Source organism: Mytilus galloprovincialis, chromosome 7 (assembly GCF_965363235.1).
Source record: "Mytilus galloprovincialis chromosome 7, xbMytGall1.hap1.1, whole genome shotgun sequence".
Lineage (NCBI taxonomy): Eukaryota > Metazoa > Mollusca > Bivalvia > Mytilida > Mytilidae > Mytilus > Mytilus galloprovincialis.
Window position 1 is genome coordinate 82,953,131 of NC_134844.1, and position 17,511 is coordinate 82,970,641.

Consider the following 17,511-nt stretch of genomic DNA (forward strand, 5'->3'; position numbering starts at 1 on the left):
CCGTTTGCAATGCGATAGAGCGGACCTTTATAAGATAACGTTCCGACAGTACCTGCTCATCCTGATTATGCCGACAGTTTTCGAACGGATAACTTCCGTCAGCGTCGGTTCACTGTCTGGTCACTATCTGATCTCTGTCGGATTACATTTGGTAGAATCGGGACGCAGTCGTAACATACTCAGTTGAATTTTACCTGGCGAAAGATACAAATTGGATTAGAAGCGGATTGAGAACGGGATTATCGGGATACATTCGCTTGGAAATGGTTGAATATCGACGCTTCCTGAACAATATCTGATTGTTGTCGAGATTTAATTATTTGTTTTACAAATTTTAATTAAAGTTTGAATTTTCATCCACGATTCACAGTATCTTGATCAGACTTTTGACAAATTTCAATCGGGAATGGTCCTGTCAAGGACGGCAGTAAAAATCGTGAATTTGTGACCCAAGCTTAATGATAACACGAAAAAGGTCAGGTAAATCACAATTCATTTGAAATCTTTATTGACATTTTTTTACAAAATACATGATATATGCAATTCAATAATAACAAACATTATTAGACAAGCTAACAATTAATAAGTTTAAGAGCATATATTTTTCTTTTTAAGGTAGTAAAGTTTGATGATTTCCAAAATTGTACACGTCAGACTTTTCTTTACATTGTTTGATTATGAAATATTTCATGCATGCCATAGATTTGTTAAAAACTCTCAAATGATCCGAATAGCTTTGTTTTAATCTTATTCCAATTGAAGGGATACTATAAAAGAATATGACAGTCCAGGCCAGCAATATAGAACAATGACTTTGCAATGTTTGATACAAAACCAGTATATATGTTCAAAATCAAAAGACATTTAAATTATTATTGTAATATGTGTTTTCCATGTAAAACATTTTGAAATAGTTACATTTAATAGTTGCAGTGCAAATCAAACTTGATTTTAAAAGAAGTATAAATTGCAAGAAGAAAGTATGATTACTGTCGACACAGGCAATGCTTTGACAGTCACATGATATGAACAACATAAAACGTATCCACGTAAAACATACGTCTTACATTCAAACAAAAAGAAAAATTGCATTATTATAACAACAAAATAAGTAACTATTACAAAAACAATAACAATAACAAACAATATTTATATACAACTAACTTAATGTTAAAATGTGTTATACGGTTATATTGATAGCACCATGTAATTACTATGTACATTTTACTTTCAACAAAAGCACTGACTATACCATACATTTGTACGTCTTAGTAGGTGTTGAATGTGGGTTCATTTTATTTATTATTTCATATTGATTACACTTTTGTTCTCGAAAATTATTGCAAATGGATTTAACGTGATGGAATTTTTTATGTTACAAAATTTCGTACCCAGCATTATTGAACAATGTTTACAGTAAAAGTATATCCGAATTTTGGACAATTTCATAAACCAGTAATTCTTGTCTTGAAACATTAGCAGGATAGAAAAGTATTTCAGGCACCTGCCAACTTCCTGTACAGATTTTTGGTTTAACCCAATAAATGGATAAAAACGAACTTACATATTGATTGAATGTTTAAAACACATTTTTGACAATACCATTTACGATAAATTATTTCTCGTTTCATGAAGATGCAGGGCAGCCTGTATATTTGATGAAAAATTAATTACAACATTGTTAGAACATATACCTGTATTTATTTTCGGTAGCATATACCCAACTACTAACTATACTTATAACAGCTGTACAAACCCTTTTCACCATTTTCTCAAGATAATTTGAGACAGTTAATAGCACAGTTCGATTTACATGATCATAAATTAGATGATTTTTATTTACAATTAAAAACAAATATATACAAGTCAGATATCACAGTTATTCTCCATGGTGGATTTTTATGTTTTCCCGCAAATGATGTGTTGTCATGGATTTTTATTGGCTAACAGCGAATTGTCTCTGAAAAAAAAATTAAGAAATTAAAAAAAACAAAAGGTAAAAGAATCATTTCTTGCAGTGTGATATTGAAATATCCAGTCTGTTTGATTTACCTTCTAATGCAGTGGGATTGTAACAGTGGCTTCGTTGATCGTTTATAGTCATTACTATGAATATATCACTTTTTTAGTTAAAAATTCTCCTGACCAACTCTTTTTTATATACCTACTGAATGGTTTTTGGCTAGTAAGTATCCGCTCTGAACATGCATTTGATATTTGCTGGTTGGCGTGAACCCTTTGACAATCAATCTATCCAAAACCATTTAAGGCAGAAGACCTTGGTTAAGGGAAACAACTCTATAAATCATCAGTACGTTTGTGTCAACCATTTTAAAAAATATATTCTTAGCTTCTAGGTTACACAGATTAGTTTCAATCTGTTTCAGGTAAATGCTTAAAATATGTTGATGAACTTGACTGTTGCAAACGCATAACTGATGTAAAGAGTTATCTCCCTGAACCAAGGTCTACCCCCTTAAAATTAAAAGACATCATAGAAATAACTAAATCTCAATGATAAACGACAGCTTTTATATTCTCAATTGGGAACGGTGTCATTCTTGTTTGAAACATTGCTATGATTTCATTGTGATTTTTCATTATACAAAACAAAACATTGAAAACTAATGACTTAGCAACACGAATCCCACTTCGTCCTTATTGATTCTTTTTTATTTTTTTTTATTCGAGCGTCACATGTCAGTCTCTTGTAGACAAAACGTGCGTTAAGTCTTGTATAGCGAGGTTATCAGTAGGTCGCATTCGAGTAATAAAGAACAGGACTATGGTTAATACAATAGGAATATATCCATCGTCATCTGTGAAACAGGTATTCCATCACTGCTTATGTACCGGTCCCAAAACAAATACACCTTGAAGGAAATAATAATTACCTGATCATTTTATTTCTCCTATTTTCTTTGGTTTTATTTCTCTTTGAGTTGTTCTTTCTATTTTTTCTACACCGTTTCCCTTTCTTCCTACGACATTTCTGGTTTCGTTTACTTCTTGCTATTTTCTTTTCCCAATTCTGAAAAACAATTGATATTAACTAACCATCGTACAGTCATGCAGGTATGCTAATTAAGGCGGAAATTTCAGAAATTTTGATAGCTGTTAATTTAAATAAAGCCATCACTTTATAAGTGATGAATTATTAGTCCATAATAACTGCATATTTTACAAAAGTCTAACGCTCAAACTCTTCCTGGTTTAAGTAAGACGCTTTGGGTTAATTTGTTGGGTTCTTTCTAGTATGTTTTCAAAACACTCGGTTCTAGTAGTTTCCCGCCAAAATTTATTCAGAAAAATGTTTCGGTTCCCAATTTTGTATGTCCAGTTTTCATCAACGAAAGAAACATAATTTGATTTGCTTAAAGAGTAAGACTTAAAAAACAAAGACAATTTTCAGGGGTGACTAAAAAGCGGTTGGGTCGAGTTATAACTAGAGGCTCAATTGACTCCGAATGTGATCGCTTACCTATGATACTTGTATGTGCTTTTTAAAGGTCTTGCTGATTACTCGTTTTTTAAATGTTTCTATCTATCTATTAAAGTTTTTTATATGATGGTGCTAAACACAAACACAAAAATGGTAGAACTCGTCATTAAAGGGCATGCAATACATTCAAGAAGTCGATCAACGATTTCGACCAATCGAAGTATTTTTAGATCTTGTCTAAATGATAATTTTGGCTTTGAATGATTACTTTTATTATTAGGGTTTTCAAGATCATACATCTAAGGGCAATAACTTATTTATCATATAGATATAGTGTGTAATACAGAAGTCAGAGCTCAACATTATGATCATCTTTGCCCTTGTCAGATTTGCTCTGCCTATGATGCCTTCTAAGATCATAGACACAAATTGCAGTTTGCCCTTATGTCCTATTTTAGCCATGTAGGCCATGTTAGATGGGAGGCGGTCTCATCTGATACATTTTTTAATAACAAGATATGCTTATGATGATTGATGCGTAACGTATGGTTAAAATTGCTGTAATTTCAGGAGAAGATTTTTGTAAAAGTTAACAATGGACAACGACACGGATAAACGACGGTCCCCTTCAGGAATTTCGTCTGTCGTTGTCGTATGGCATATCTTGATGTTGCTTTTTCAATTTTGAGAATTGGGTGTTGATGGCAAATTTTTATTTGTTTCTCAATAGTATTTCAAATCCTTGTAAACTCATGACGATTGATATATCATATAGACACCTGTGTATTGTTGAAGACCGCCATGTGTTGCCATCTATGATGTCTTTGAATAATTTTGTCGTTGGGTTGCTTATTTGCCATTTCCTGTGTTTCATTTACCAAAAAAATATTAATAATAGCTTTCTCCCTGATCAGCATACGAGGAAACACATAAAATACATCTTTGGTGATCCCAAAGTGTTTGTTTCACTAACCACTGCATTTCCCAATTACTGCATTTTCGAATTAAGTTTAATTGACCATTTTGAACTTTCAACGCGTTTTCTGCAGTAAGTGCATTCCATAGTTAAAAATAAACATTATCTGCTGTAAAAAGACGCATTAGAAGTGTCAGGGTTTGTATCGAGACGGTTTTCACGATCAGGCAGAAATTTACTGCTATTTTAGAAATTTCGTCCAATTCAATATATAGAAACAGGTTGCCATGCATGTTAACTACAATTAGTAAATTATAATATCTGATAGCAAATATTTTAAGAATAGATAAACGACAAGCAAAACAAAATTAAACAAAACATTAACAGCCCATTATCACTGTTTAATGGATGGACAACATATAATAACAAGTCCCAGACGACACGTGTAAAAACAAAGTTATTAAGGGAAATTAACCAGAAGGAGCGGTTAGATAACATTTTGATTTTTTTCTTCCTGAAAAACAGTGTAAATATTATGATTCCGAAAGGTTTTTCTTAATTAACATTCACCAGAAACTATCAAAGACGATTATTGCAAAGCCACGCCAGCAAACTAAAAAGTATGACCATAATGTATGTTGTAAATAATACGTTTTTATTGTATTTAAATATACAAGATACTGGTAAAGTAAACCAATATTTTTAGGTACTTCGGCGGGTCATAAAACCAACCCCAAACTGCAAAGGTGTTAAAACCATCGAGAAATTTGACAAATGAGATTCTTACACATCCCATAGGCAGCTATATAAAGTCCCGAAATGATAAATGTAAATCCATTCAAAAGAAAACTAAATAATCAACGAAAATGAAATATGATATTCAGGAATAAACGACAACCACTGAATTACAGCCTCCTGACTTGGGACTAGCACATACGGGTTAAACTAGTTTGAATGTGCCAACTTTCACCTAACCAGGGACAGTGTTGTAACAGTTAAACATAAAAAAACAAACTATAAAAATCACTTGAAGGAATTCATTTGATAATTTCATGAAACTCAAAATTCGACACTGACAGAAAAACGTCATTTGTTCTTTGAAAGAAAAATTTATTTAAAAGTTGTCTCATTGGAAATCATACTACATCTTCTTTGAATGAGTTGAGACTTCTAAGTAGCATATCTAGGGTATACAGTGCACTTAAACAATTATAATTATAAATAGAATACTGGTTTAAAGCTCTAGAAAAAGGATGGGTTACTTAAATAGTGATCATCTACGTATTGTTTGACTAACCTTTATCCGTCGATCTAATTTGTTTTTCCACTTGACGGATAAACAACTGTCTAAAAACAAAAGTCTTTGCGTTGATAAATCTTCATATCCAACAATTAGATACTCCTTTCTCTTCGTCAGTTCCGGACAAACACACGTGGAATTTGTCCATAATTCTATACTACTTCCTTCCTGTATGTGTACTCTGGTACTTCGGTAAACTTTTACGACAGTTACCCTGGTAACCGTATTAATGGTATTGGCAATGGCTTGCCCTTTTACGACTCCTCTTATCGCTAAAATAAACAAATTCATTTTTTTAAAGAAACAAAATAGACGATGTGAAAATCAGTTTGTATAGAAGCATTATAGGCGATGTAAGATATACAATTTGTATAGAAACAAATGAACGATGGAAAATACAATTGTAACGACATTCTTTGACGTTTACTGCGTTTCCAGAACTGTTCTTGTTATTTTGTTGTCATATGCTGATCACACTCTTTCGTAACGCGGCAGATACAAAAAGTATATACAAACTTAAGCGGCAGATACCAAAGGGATATCTAAACTCAAGCGGCAGATACCATATATACAAACGGACAAACGAAAAAGATCAAATACCTGTTAAAAATGTATAATATGTGAAGAACGACATGCAACTGCAGATAAAGCGCTTTGCAGGAATGTGTGATGGCTGAAACATTCATCAAACACAACTTTTTTTTGTTTTAGTTTCTATCATGAAATATGTCGTTATTATTCTGAACATTATAAGTGTTCATTATATCATGGAAGTAAAAAAAATCATTATTACTTCCATGATTATATCTATTAAAGTGTTTCAACGTCATACTTTATTTGGCTTTTTATCATAGTTTTTTTTTTTGATTCGAGCGTCACTGATGAGTCTTTTGTAGACGAAACGCGCGTCTGGCGTAAAGACAAAATCTAATCCTGGTATCTATGATGAGTTTATTTCCATCTAGTTTTTCCGTTTGTTTGGTTTATTAAACATATTTGCATTACATATATTTTGATATGTTTTAATCGTCAGTTGGACAGGTGTAACAGTTTAACTATTCTCAAGGAAAAAACACCTGCGTTCCTCCGACCCCGTCATGATTTGTTAAGCAAAAGAGAGACAGCGATATCCCGACTTATTTAAATGTTCATTCTAACACACCACCGATCTACTTAAGACGTTTAAAGCATGCGTGCTGATTTGAATTTAAATTTGTAAAAAACGTTTATCTTTTTAGTTCGATAATTTGTAAATATAAGTAGGAATTTAACGTTGCTGTTTAAATTTAATTAAAAGAAAAGGCGCAAGTACTTTTTGTTAAAATCATATTTACCTAATTTATATGACTTTTAATCTTAAGTGAAAAAATGTTTGTTCTGCTGAGGACTTTTTATATTTACTTTAAAAGAAAAGTAGATTGAAAAGATGAAACAGAAAAACTTCAAATATTATCTATGCGAAATTTCTTTTCAAAAATATGTTCTCAAAATTCCTTAAACATGCGTTTGAAATATAATTATAAAGACTACCTTTTTTATTGTGTAAAACTGTTGAAATTGCCATCTGTGAATTATATATATGAGCGTGATATTTAAGTTGTACCCATACACAAAGAAATCAGTATATATCGCTGAACAATCAAACATACTTTAAATGAGGTGTTAGCAGATATATCAACCCAAGAATATCATATAAAAAAGAAGATGTGGTATGATTGCCAATGAGACAACTGTCCACAAGAGACACAAATGACACAGACATTAACAACTATAGGTCACCGGACGGCCTTCAACAATATATTTACTAAGAACAAAGCCCGAGGTCACTAAATTATTTCCTTTTATTACCATGAAAATAAAATGCACATCAATATATTTCTTGCATTGTATTACCTACTCTAATTCTACGAAATAGGAATAAAAAAATGATTGTTTTCGTATTTCTTATATTTTAAAATGTTAATCGAGTCGTTTTGTTTGATGCAGCTGTGTACCGGGAAATAGAACTTATTTTTGTTTGGATGTAATTGTAATTGCTTTTTCAATGAAAATTCTTTGTTTGTGTTATATAAATTACTCTTATTAAAAGTTAACACTTGATTTAAATTTGTGCCATAACAAAATATTCATCACACTTTACGTCGAGCAGGGTTATGTTTCTACTGTTTGTGGACTGATAGTCCCAAAAGAGTACCAACGGTATTTCAATACTGACGAGATTTTAATGATAAGTTTGACAGTAAATTACTAGTACATGGATCATGTTATAAGTAAAGTTCCAGTACACACCAACTAAGGTTCTTAACTTGGGCGATGCTCTCGACATAATTACTTTCTAAATCCTCTCAAACTTCGTATTTTATTTGTCTTTCTAACTTATTTAATTCGAGCGCCGATGAGTCTTGTTTACACAAAACGCGCGCATGACATACCAAATTAAAAGACTTTGGTACATATGTATCTTTAATGAGTTTTTTTCTAACTTCATATCTCCATATTTTGTATTCATCTTTTGTGTTGTTATTGTATTAATGTATTTTGTAACGATATAATACGAACACATATTTCCCTTAGTTGAAATTAAATCAAGTTAACTAAAATCGTCACAGAAATCCATTTTGATAAAACTTCACAGTCATTCTATCTACCAAAAAATCGCAATCGGAATCACTCTAGCTATTTTGAACTTTACAGTTCAATCTATGATATATCTAATTGAAATCTGATTAATCTAATGAAATAGTACTGTGTATTGAAAGAATTGGTCATCTGAGGGTAGATTTTAACTGCTCCAAGATCAAAGAAAAATTATCGAATTTCATCTTGTCGCCAAATTTACGAAAACAATTCGGAATTGTTCAAATATTGATCAGAACTAAGTGAGGACTAGATGAACTCGAGATGTAAATGTACAAAACGAGAATGAAAGCTACAAACATAAAAGAATAAATACTGAACGTAGATAGAGTTTTACGGATAAATTAATAACATATTCACCAGATTTATATCAAAATGGGTGATTAAAGAATTATATAAACATCAAAGGATTGTTTTAATTGGGAAATGGCGTGATCCCAAAATAGTTTCATTTCTACAAAACATGCTTTTCCTTTGGTGCTTTGTTCATGTATGAAGTCTATATTGACCAATGCATACGGATTTGATAAAAAACGAGTTATTTACGAAGTACTTAAACAATAAAAAGTAATGTAGAAAACTCATTACATTGGAGTTCGAGTAGTTATTCAATACCAAATGTTATAAAATTGAAAACGAAAATGGGCAATGTGTCAAAGAGACAACAACCCGACCATAGAGCAGGCAACAGCCGAAGGCCACTAATGGGTCTCCAATGCAGCGAGAAACTCCCGCACCCGGAGGCGTGCTTCAGCTGAATGGCCCTTAAACAAAAGTATATATACACAAGAAACAAAAGTTTTTTGAATGGATAAAATAACCAGCTTGGTGAATAGAAGAACGTCAGGCATGACAATCAGAGAAATTATAACCTTAACTCTCATCATGTAGTTGTACAAATGTATCATACATTTACAAATGAAAATTATACAGTTTATAGCATACTTACAAAAATGATATTTTCCTTTTCTATATGCCTTTCTTTTAAGCTTTGATTTTCTGTTACACCTGCAATCTGATAACAAATAATGCAAATTTAAAAACAAAATAGACAATTTCCTGTTAAAGGAGAAGGTAAATGCTTAAAACATCTTCCTTAAATAGTGTTAATACTGATATCAAACGTTTTGTATTGACAGACATGTTCTTATGGTACATTTGACAAAATACTAAAGCAAATAAGTAATTCGATCAGAAACTATATACAGAAAATATCATGTCCGTTTTATCGTTCATTATAAAAACCAGGGATTTGGAATGATTGAAAATGAGACAACTATCTACCTGAGTTAAAATCAATGACTTTCCATATATGATCAAAAACGAAACAGCAAATAAACCATGCATCTAGGATCTTGGGCGCATTTGATAGAATAATTAAAGTCTGTGATAAAGTATGTTTTTCTTTTAGGAAAAAGTTCCGACCCATTTAAGTGGTTGATCATAATGTTTACCCAGACGCTGTAAACTGTATGTGTGTAGTCGGGTTGCTGACGCATTGGCGCACACACCACTAACTGTATTTGTGAAGTCGGGTTGCTGACTCATTGGCGTACACACCACACCTCCTTTTGTTTGATTTTAGGCAACTTGTTTTTATATGAAGCTGGACGTTTTAAAAATTTGATGTGTTATTACTTATTTTTTATTTTAAGAGTAAGCGTACGTAACATTATAAATTTTACAACGTACGGAAGTGGTCAAAGTACTATAATAGAAAATGTGTACAAAGAAGACACCGGTTTCACCAAATATGCTTAATTAATTAATTATACAACTAAATATTTATTAACCCAGTTTTTATTCTTTTGATATGATCATAAAGAACGCACAACATTACGAAAGTTCAAAATGGCAAGCTCTATCATGGATGTTTTGTAAGTTAATAAGTATATGTCACACAGAGACGTATTATTGTCAAAAGAAAATGACAGAAATAAAACCTCGTTACTGTCATATGAAAGGGATTTTGTAGACAAGAACATAAATAAATAATTATCATACACAAACTATGCATATGAATTAACTGTTTCAACAAAGATTTCCCCTTATCTTATCCGTAATCAGGAGATAAAAGGAAGAGAAGATAAACTCAAAATTAAATATCGTTTACAAACAACGATGAAAGGTTTAGTTCGCGTAATAATACGCCACAAGGTGTTAATAGCTAGGTACAAATTATATTTCGTTTGACACATGCCCTGGTGGCCATTTACAAGCGTAACTTAATGTACCGTCATCAGAGGGTCAATTTAGTTTAATAAGAGGGGACCAAAGTTAACTATAGGAGGGAAGGTTTACAAAAATATTAATGTCGCCATTATGTACTTGTTATAGAATCGTTCAATAATAGATATTCAAGATAACGAGGACAATGATAAGGTACTGTGTGAAGGAACTAATTATTAAACACTTGTAAGATCAAACTAATTTATTAGATATGACTATTTCCTGGTCTATATTAATTAGCACGATATGAAGTGTTTTATTCAAATACCATATTTCGACCTTATTGATTTTAAAACAAAGGCTAAAAAATTTGAGTTGCATAACATATTACAATTGTATGTAACTTGAACTGTTGCACTGAGAGTACAGACCGAGAAATGGTCGAGTGAAAACTGAAATAGTTGATGGGGATTCGTATGCCAACCAATAAGACGACTTGACTGTTGCACTGAGAGTACAGACCGAGAAATGGTCGAGTGAAAACTGAAATAGTTGATGGGGATTCGTATGCCAACCAATAAGACGGTTGATTGGCGTAAACTTTACCGTTCTTTCAGTTCGCAAAGAACAGCAATCAATAAGGTTCGTGTGCGTTTATCATTTTAGGTACATCGAAAGGTAGATTGTGATTTAAGTAGGAGCCATTTATGCTATAACGTAACTAACAGAAATATGTAAAGATATACCTTCATAATAACTTTCTTTTGATAAATCAAAGTCTGTAATTTTGTTGTTTGGTCCTCGACTGTCCAGTTTTGACTTATCTTCTGCAATGTAATTAAAAACATTTTAATACTGAACACAGTTAACAAAGGGTTCATGGCATGTAAACTCCATAGTTCTGAAACATCCATTAGTTTGCAGTAATAAAACCAAACATACGCTGAAAGATTCGTATAAGAGAAATTCACCAGTTAAATCTTTAAAACAACAAAAATAAAGTGGAACTTACATGTTATATATAACATGCATTTATTTTATCAATACAGTATTATATTGAGTTAGTTGAAGGGTGTCCGTATTTCAGATATATCGACTGTCTGTTAGGATATCAAACCAATAAACTCATTTAGAAGACCGTTTGTTTTTTTCTTGAATTTGTTTATAAAAAGATTTTGTTGACTTCTAATTCTGATAGCCAAAATAATTATTAACTTTTATTAAAGCACAAATTATTTAAATAAACTCATCATAGATACCAGGATTACATTTTGTAATTTACGCAAGACGCTCGTTTCGTCTACAAAAGACTCATCAGTGACGCTCGAATCCACAAAAGTTAAAAAGACCAAATAAAGTACGAGGTTCAAGATCATTGAGGACCAAGGTTCCTAAAAGTTTTGCAAAATGCAGCTAAGGTAATCTATTCCTGATATGGAACTAGTACACTAAAAGCTTGCCTCAGAAAAGGAAAATTCACAATACGAAATTTTAATCAATACAGTTGTTGTAAAATTTGCATGGGTTCTCTGATTCAACGGGAAATGTTAGAAATAAATTGTGTAGATTCAATGCTCACTTATGTTCTATGTTAATGTAATGATCTAAAGCACTTAATAGTTCGTCAAACCAAGGCAAATTTGTAACGATGTTCATGGGAGCTAAACTCACTGTCATTAGCCTTGACAAAAACACCATACAAAAGTTTCAAAAATTAAAGAGAGGTTTCGTTCGTAACACGACAGGTGTGCTTTTCAAAGGCTTCATGTCCATTTTTCAGTTACTAAAATTTCAGATTTAATTAAGTTTTTATTCAGTAAGTTTTTATCACTTCTTACTTTAAATACAGTTTATTAAGTAGAGATGAAGAAAAACTTCAAAGGATCCCGCTATCTCCTATTTTGACAAAAATAACCCCCTACACTTCTTTCTAAATAAAATTTGTCGTCTCAATTTTAAATGTAATTTCCTTTAACTTCAAATATATCCCACATCAATTATTCATATCTTATATAGTCAGGTCAACGATGTAAAATGAAAATTTAAGAAAATCGACACGTGAATTAGACAATTTGTCATCTCAAATACTTGATGACATTTCGTACCTTCATATCAAAAGAGCTGAGGGTCTCTGTCATCTTCACGCAACATAGATATTTTTGTTTGTTTCGTATGATTGGCGTGAAAAGCAACGTTTGAACTGAACTTTACAGTGAAGATGACAAAGACATTTACGTATAAACATTGTCAGTATGTAAATATTTGCAATTTGAAGCGTCAAATGATTTCGACTGATCTTAATCCAATTGATGTTTATAAAAGTAAAGCGCGTGTTAGGTCTTAGCTTACTACATCAATCAGAAACACACATCCTGTTTGATGTCCAATACACAAGCCATTTTAACCTGAAGTACATTTATTTCGTGTAAATTCAACACTTGAGGACAGAATTAACAAGTTCAAACATTAATTTAATTTAGATTGTATGATGAAACAGAACATTGTATAAGTATAATTCAGTTACTATGCGATATATTTTAGAAGTTTATTATTATTTCAAATATAGAAAAACATATATAATGACAATACGAGTATATATCCCAAAATAAAATTCCATCGCTTAACAATTATAGCTAATGGCATATATACTTCTTATCAAGTTGTCTTTTGGATTAGTTATCTCTTTTACTACTTTTTGTGTTAACTTATCGGCTTAAGGCGTAGACAATGATTTACATTTGTATCTGCTTGCGAACAAGGTATTGTTTTGCATATATTGCACATGTCGAATCTCTAAGTCATATATAACAGCATTTTATATGAATTGAGGAGTGATAACTTGTATTCTAACTAGTCTAGGATATAAATTGTAAGGTTAAACGAGACAATATTGGCAAAGTTGACCTTCGATGGATCTGGCTATTCTAATATGCCTCTTTTCTTTAGCATATATAGCTATAGCTTCACATGGTTCAAGTACTTGTATTTCCTTAGCTTTAAAAATTGGGGTTTGAACATTCCCGAGGAAGGTAAATCCAGTAAAGCACTCCAGTTCGGTCGCACAAAATTTACAAAGTACATGTAATTTTCAATCCTCAAGCCAGCAGTCATGAAATGTCTTATAGAACCGAAAATTCATACAATATTCACTTCGATTGGATCTGGCTTTGACTGTTCGTTTAAATAATGCATTGGTTAACATTAAAAAGCCATCAAATAATAATTAAAACTCTAGATTAATTTTACGCAATTCACGTTTTTATTTTTTTAAACACATCACACATTTACTTGTCTGTTTTATAGACTTCTAACTCCAGTTTGACATGTGCACATTCATTGAAGACAAACGCCCTGGTTTTCATGTGTGGTCTTTACTGTCGGGAGACGTATTGGTAATTATGGAAATATTTTGCAAACCGATTAAAAACTATCCCAATACAAGTATTGCAATTGTAGAAAGCTTCACCCTCAAATATTGTATGTTTTCAGCCAAACTATAAACCAATATTAACTAAGCCTTAAACCTTATCAACAAAACAATTAACACATCAATGCTTGGCATCCGTTTTTTTGTGTGCTTTTATTTTTGTCATCCGTGAGAGGTTGGCTGCGTATGGTGGCAACCGTTTTTTTTTAAATTTTTTGCCAGTTGTTCTTGTCATATTTTAACTATATAAAGGAAAAGGACCTGTTTATTATTGATTCATTTCCCAAGCACGGTCATATTTTTATTGAAGAAAGGGCGACAAAGGAACCGCCAAATTAGCCCAAGCATGACTTAAAGAAAGAGATGAACAGATAAAAAAAAACAATACACAAAAAAAAAAAAAAAAAAAAAAAAAAAAAAAATACGATTGAGCCAGACGAACTTCTTGCAATTAGAACCGATAATTAACTCACGTGCTCACGAAATATTAGTAGTAGAATCAACATTTACCCAGAAGCTTAATACGCTAACTTGTAGGTTCTGTCATCATAGTATCATATTTCAACTTATTAATTCAAATTTTGATGATGGATCAGCTACAAAGTAACAACACTTGTTCAGCACCTCATAAGGAACATTCATGTCATATTTGGTTTCATGTTCAGAATGTAAAAAGTTTAACGACGACGACGCCGGACGACGAACGCCAAGTGATGAGAAAGGCTCACTTGGCCCTTCGAGCCAGGTGAGCTAAAAATGTACAAGCGAAACCTTTTTGTATATGTTTGAGACATATTAGGGTTGGTGAATTGTTTGATTCAAGGAACAAGTGATCAAGCTGTTCTAGTATTTATCTAGCAATGCAAAGGTAGATGCCATATGCAATTGTGTATAGTTTTAGCATTATTTATGAAATAAATATTGCAGCTTATCATTTTAAACTATGCTAATAATATGAGAGCGTTCTTTTCAAATGTGGTTAAACAAGTCAAATAAAACTTTATGAAATTGGTCTTAACCTAACTGAAACAAGGGCAAAAATTATAGTTTTATTATACGTCTATCTCTGATTTTATGTCTGAAAATTTGATTTTCGTGATGAAATAAAATGATTTGCATAAATTTCAATCATATTCTGACCAAATTATTAATTTATGTGAGCTGAATGTCATAAAAATTGACAAAGTATAGTTTCCACGTTTCCTTAACCAATACGAAATAAATAATATTTATTTGTTTTGTTCTTGTTTTATTGCATTGTAGGGTTTTCGAAATCTTCAACTTTCGGGGGTTAGGATTTACGTGAGAAGTGAAAGAGGGAAAAGAACGAGGAAATGCGTTTAACTTGGTTAAATAAGAACACTTTTAAAATGTTGAAATTAGATTCTGAGATAAAATAATACTAACTGTTTCCTAAAGAAGGAACAATAGCTGCAGGTCTGACACAAACTCCTCTATCATATCTTGGCAGCGACGAACAGTCTAAATATTCCGGCCATGAAATATTATGTTCATTCAATATATGTTCACATCCTGCACGTGCTTCTTCGCAGACACTTCGACATGGCGGGATAGGTTCAGACTGAAAGTTTACTGTACATATAGGTGCATACATTGCACAAAGATAAAACAACAAAACGTCACTACATTTTTGATCCACTAATTCTGTGAACTGTTCTATTTGTAACTTTGCATTCTCTTGTGAACTGTGATGAAGAAGATTTGGCATCCGTGTCATGTTGTATTTCATATGTTGGCACATTGGTATCTGTATCGGTTCACAGATGTCTTTCCGTCTATTGTTATAGTGGTTCATAATACCGAACGACAAATCAAAAACTGTAATCATTATCAGCGTATATCTCTCCATTATTTACAAATATTCGTCAAATATTCACGATATTTTGTCACATTAATTTCATTGATAATAAATTTATTATTATTATTTCTCTTGAGTTGCTTATCGGAAAAAGCTACTTTCTTGGTTCAGCTTATTTATACATTCTTAAAAGAAGAAAAAAACCACGTGCACTTGTTTTCATTCATAAAATTGAGTGGTGATTTTCAGGTGAATTTATAAATCATCATAACGCTATAATCCATTTAATACTTAATCATTTGACAAATCCATTCATAAAAATCTCGCAGACGACAAGGCTGTTAATTCCCGCCCAGCAAACAGTCATCAACGTCGGATGAAAAGGTATTAATTAAATTACAAATCAAAAGTGATAATTCCAATCAGTAAATTTAAAATTTAAATCGTGTCTGTAAACTTTGACAAATTAAATTAAATCCTATGTGCTCGTCACTCATAAAGAATTATGTTATTAGAGAGGCGTTTCTGGCGTATTCTCAAACCACGCCTTCGTAATTTTTATGAATTACTAAAGTTTACGAACAAAATTACCCTACTTTCCACTTGAAATATTAAAGTTAATATACGCAAATATTTGAATTAAACAAATCCAACAAACAAAATACATAAATCAAAGAAAAAATATCGGATTTCTATTTGTTTGCATTGTACACGCTCATCTGAAATATTTGTGATATATTACCCTTTAATACACCAACTGACCCCTGGACTAAAGAGAAAAAAATAGAATCAAGATTGACAAACATCACTTCAATACAAAGGAGTGATTAAAATTCCTTCAAATTTTCCATTTACATTTTTGGGCTTGTCATAAAAAAAAATGTTTTGATTGTTTCAAACCACAAGTTTTTATAATATAAATGAATTTATAATTTTAACTAATTAATTTCGTTTTTCGATTACATTTACAAAGACGAAAAAAAAAGTTAAATGCACATAAAAGATAGTTTATTATGATTTGTTAAATGCATAGTGGACCACAAGACAAAAAATAATCACGCGAAAAATGTTAAACAGTTCATTTAGCAGTCGGTGCTCTCAAATTAACTTCTAATACTTTTTATAATGTTATAATTCAGTGCGAAAACATATATGATGGCATGGGTTTTCAGTACAAATTATTGGAAAAAAAATATTTTAAACAAAGGATTAAAATGGTATCTTCTTTGGCTAAATCAAGCTATTCGAGTACAACGTTAAGTTTGAAATTGGTTGAAGTAGCAGAATAAATATATATATATAACTATTACATAGTTCATTTCGTTGAAGTAGTATACATTTTTGTTCAGGGGCTAGCTGAAGCCAGTCTTCATATGTTGGAATTAGACCCCATTTTGTGGCCAAGGGACGTTTTCTCCTATTTGGACGGGTTGTTGCATCTTTGACAATATCCTCGTTTCCATTCTCAATTATATATAAATATATACATGCTACATTACTAATTTTGGGGCCTTTTATAGCTTGTTGTTCGGTGTGAGTCAAGGCTCTGTGTTGACGGCCGTACATTGACCTATAATGGTTTACTTTCATAAATTGTTATTTGGATGGAGAATTGTATCATTGGCACTCATACCAAATCTTCCTATATCTATGTATATGTACCTCTAAAGTCAATTTGGAAGAAAATAGTCTTTATCCAATCTTAGCATGGAATCCGGAAAAGGTCATACCGTATAGGTTTCAAATTTCGATGAACTGATTTCATCATGTTAGATATTATTTCTAGTAAAGGTTCTAGGAT

The 17,511-nt window shown here is 31.8% G+C and overlaps 1 protein-coding gene across 1 annotated transcript; it reads right to left on the reverse strand.

Moving 5' to 3' along the window:
• Positions 1-476: 476 nt before the first annotated feature.
• Positions 477-16,196, reverse strand: LOC143083820 (secreted frizzled-related protein 3-like). The gene is made up of 6 exons (XM_076260197.1): positions 15,299-16,196; positions 11,211-11,291; positions 9,245-9,310; positions 5,656-5,930; positions 2,895-3,031; positions 477-1,960 (listed from the first exon to the last, which is right to left on the reverse strand). The coding sequence occupies exons 1-6, from the start codon at positions 15,759-15,761 to the stop codon at positions 1,927-1,929; spliced, it is 1,056 nt and encodes a 351-aa protein (XP_076116312.1). The 5' UTR covers positions 15,762-16,196; the 3' UTR covers positions 477-1,926.
• Between the last annotated feature and the right edge of the window lie 1,315 nt (positions 16,197-17,511).

Bases quoted from the DNA above. Each gene is read 5' to 3' on its own strand.
- LOC143083820 (XM_076260197.1), bottom strand. From the start codon at position 15,761: ATGGAGAGATATACGCTGATAATGATTACAGTTTTTGATTTGTCGTTC. The intron at 9,311-11,210 runs GTATATCTTTAC...ATTTGTTATCAG, and splicing joins AAAAGAAAGTTATTATGAAG to ATTGCAGGTGTAACAGAAAA. The intron at 1,961-2,894 runs GTAATTATTATT...TTTTTTTTTCAG, and splicing joins AGGAGAAATAAAATGATCAG to AGACAATTCGCTGTTAGCCA.